The sequence below is a fragment of the Fusarium subglutinans genome (assembly GCF_013396075.1).
Source record: "Fusarium subglutinans strain NRRL 66333 chromosome Unknown NRRL66333_c0000611, whole genome shotgun sequence".
In the NCBI taxonomy this organism is placed as follows: Eukaryota; Fungi; Ascomycota; class Sordariomycetes; order Hypocreales; family Nectriaceae; genus Fusarium; species Fusarium subglutinans.
This window is the reverse complement of record NW_023502674.1, coordinates 1-3,199: the sequence shown is the minus strand read 5'-3', so window position 1 is coordinate 3,199 and position 3,199 is coordinate 1. Positions and strand designations below refer to the sequence as shown.

Here is a 3,199-nt window from a genome sequence, read left to right as displayed (position 1 = left end):
TTAAGTACTTTAGCTATTTAATCTTATTTAATAACTTATTTTAAATATATAACTATTTTACTTATTTAATTATAAATTCTATAAATAATAAAAATATTAGTAAGATTAGTATATATTTATTACAATTCGTGCCCGTAATAGCGCTGTAAGGCTTTTATAAGCAGCTATAGCATATCTATAATTACTTACATAGTAATTATAGCCTGATCTTTTACCCTATAGCTTAACAGCTTATATAACTATTACATAATAATTACTATTAGCAGGTAGCCTAAAGGTCAAGGGTTCAATTTCCCCTTCCTTTAGTATAGCTGCTTACAAGGGTGCCTATATAATGCAGAGGGGCACTGCAAGGTATGCCTTAGGAGGTTAGCAGCTGCACAGCAATATATAGGGCTTGGTTCCCCCTGTAATAGCTAGCTTTAGTAGGCTTCGAGGATAAAAGCCCCTAAAGAGGGAGCATTGTATTACGATTCGTGCCCGTAATAGCGCTGTAAGGCTTCTATAGGCAGCTGTAGCACATCCATGATTGCTTGTATAGTGATTATGGCCCGATCTTTTGCCCTGTGGCTAAACGGCTTGTGCAACCGTTACAGCACCGGTTAATTCTTCTGACTCCCGGTAGACCCTGTTTACATTGTGAGCCTTGCAATGCAGCTCACGATATTAACTCACAACGCACTGCAAGCCTGGCTCACGGCACTATGACCTACCCAGGTATATATATATATTTATTTAGCACTAGATAGAACTTAGCTTACTAGCTATTAATAACACTTCTTTACCTTAATAAGCCTAACCTATACTATTAACTATTAAGAGATGTGACTTTAAACTAACGTGCTTAGTATAATGCCCTATGCAATCTGTAAATATAAACCTAGTATAGACTAGTTTCCCTGTTTAAAACCCTAACTATTATATAAAGGTAAAGAAAAAAGAATAATAAAGTAAGGAGTTTTTATAATAAATAAATCTATATATTTATATCCCTAGTTTAAACTACTGCTTCTTTACTAATATTACCTTATCTGTTCTTAGACGCAAGGTCGGTTGGTTACGTGCTTCGGCACGTGCATTTAATTAATAGAGGTTAATTTGACTTTTGCTAACTAACTTACACAAAAGTTAACCTAATTCCTTTAAACCTTCGGTCCCAGAACCCTGCTATTACCCCGCGTTTATCTAACTCTGTTTGCAGATATGCTGTCCTTTGCTCTTATAGTCTTAGACTATAAGCCTGGTCTGTATATTTATCCTGTATAAGCAGAAGGAAGTAGACTATACATTTAGCCTTAATAATTACATTTACTAGTTACTCTTTATACAGGCCTGAACCTATTAATACTATAATAAAAGCTACCCTATTTATATTAAGGAGCAAGCTTTCCCTTATAGCCTTTTCTAGGTTTTTTAGTTTATATAGCTTCCTAGCTAACTAGATTAGATTTATTAAATAGCTAAGGTAAGCCTAATTTATATAATTAATTAAGTTAATTAAAGTATAGTTAAAGATAGCTAGCTTAACTAGGCTAAATAGCTTCTTAATAAGAAGTTCTTTATAATAGCTATAGCTATTATATAAAGCTTATAGTAATTATTACTATTAGCCTGCCTTAGTACTAGTTTAATTATATTAATAAGGTTATAGTTAGTTATATAATAGCCCTAATTAGTCTGCAGGCTGCGGCGTATAGGCATTGTATTAGTAGTTATAATTAATATTAGTAACTGTAACTAATAGGTATTTAGGTCAGGGAATGTACTTTATAATAGATATACTAGCTGTGGTATTATCTTAGTCTTGTGGGTAGGATAAAGAAAGGGACTTAATATAGCTGCTAAGGGGTAATAGACTTATAGGCAGTATTTATACTGCTTAATTAAAGCAGTAATTTAATTTCACTACTAAGGCAGATAAACCTTTACTAATATTAAGTTTTAAGATACTGGCTTGCTATAAGGGCCTTACTGTTTAAGCCTTTATATAAAAGCTAAAAGCTTAATAGCCTTATAAGGCTAATAGGAAGAAAAAAAAAATATATTTATATAACTTATTTTAAATTAGCTTAGATAATAATCTAGTCTTAAAGACGCTTTTCCTAAGTATTAAAGAGCTTTTAGTAAGGTTTTTAGGCTTTTTTAAGTATTATACTTTCTTTAATTTAACCTTAAAGCGTGGAATAGTTAATACTATAAGCTTTTACTGCTTTATTTACTAATATACTATTTATAACTATTTAAAGCACAGTACTTATGTTTTTTTTAGTAAAAGAAGGTATTTTAAATTAATTAGTATTAGTTTAAAATTAATTAGAATTAAATTAATAAAGTTATAACTGTTTAAAGTATATACAAATTAGGTAGCTAGGTTGAAAATGGGGTAGCCAGTCTTTGGGTAGGGGACGTTATTGCAAGCCTTTACGGAGAGTTAATAATTGCAATTTAATAGCAATGGCAGTAATAGGAAACTGTTTTACTATAAAACTATATAAGCTGGGCTGTTTTAATATAAACCCCAGTAAAAAGGTTAAATTTAATATTTATAAAAAGGAAGGTAAATTAGGGTACAATTCAAGGTTATTAACCTTAAGAGAATATTTATAGAACGAGTTATTTCTATTCCAAACTAAACTGCATGAGTTAGTCAGTAGTTGTACTGGTACTAGTAGCCTCGTTGCTGGACGGAACGACTGTGCTTGAGGATAAAGTAGCAAAGCTGGGTATATTAGTTAAACTAGATCACTCCACAGTAGAGGAACTGTCTGAGCATTATCTGTGTTCGTAGCCTAAAGCTTAACCTTATAGGCCGCAATTATGCCATAGATACTGCTGAAGTCTCTGAAGCTAATTAAGGCTTAGAAGAAGGGGCTGCTGAAGTCTCTGAAGATGATGCTGAAGTCTCTGAAGAAGAGGCTGCTGAAGAAGAGGCTGCTGAAGTCTCTGAAGATGAGGCTCCTGAAGAAGAAGAAGAAGAGGCTGCTGAAGAAGAAGCAGAAGAAGCTGCCAAAGTTACTAAAGAAGAGGCTGCTGAAGTCTCTGAAGATAAGGCTACTAAAGTCTCTAAAGAAGAGGCTGCTGAAGTCTCTGAAGAAGAGGCTGCCGAAGTCTCTGAAGATAAGGCTGAAGTCTCTGAAGAAGAGGCTGCTGAAGATAAGGCTACTGAAGTCTCTGAAGATGAGGCTGCTGAAGAAGAAGA

The 3,199-nt window shown here is 33.4% G+C and overlaps 1 protein-coding gene across 1 annotated transcript; it reads left to right on the top strand.

Annotated features, from left to right (window-relative positions):
- Positions 1 to 2,638: 2,638 nt before the first annotated feature.
- Positions 2,639 to 3,199, top strand: FSUBG_14109 (uncharacterized protein; the record flags this gene model as incomplete). The annotated part of the gene is made up of 2 exons (XM_036679067.1): positions 2,639 to 2,642; positions 2,857 to 3,199. Coding segments are annotated over 2 exons (347 nt in total), but the record flags the coding sequence as incomplete, so codon positions are not given.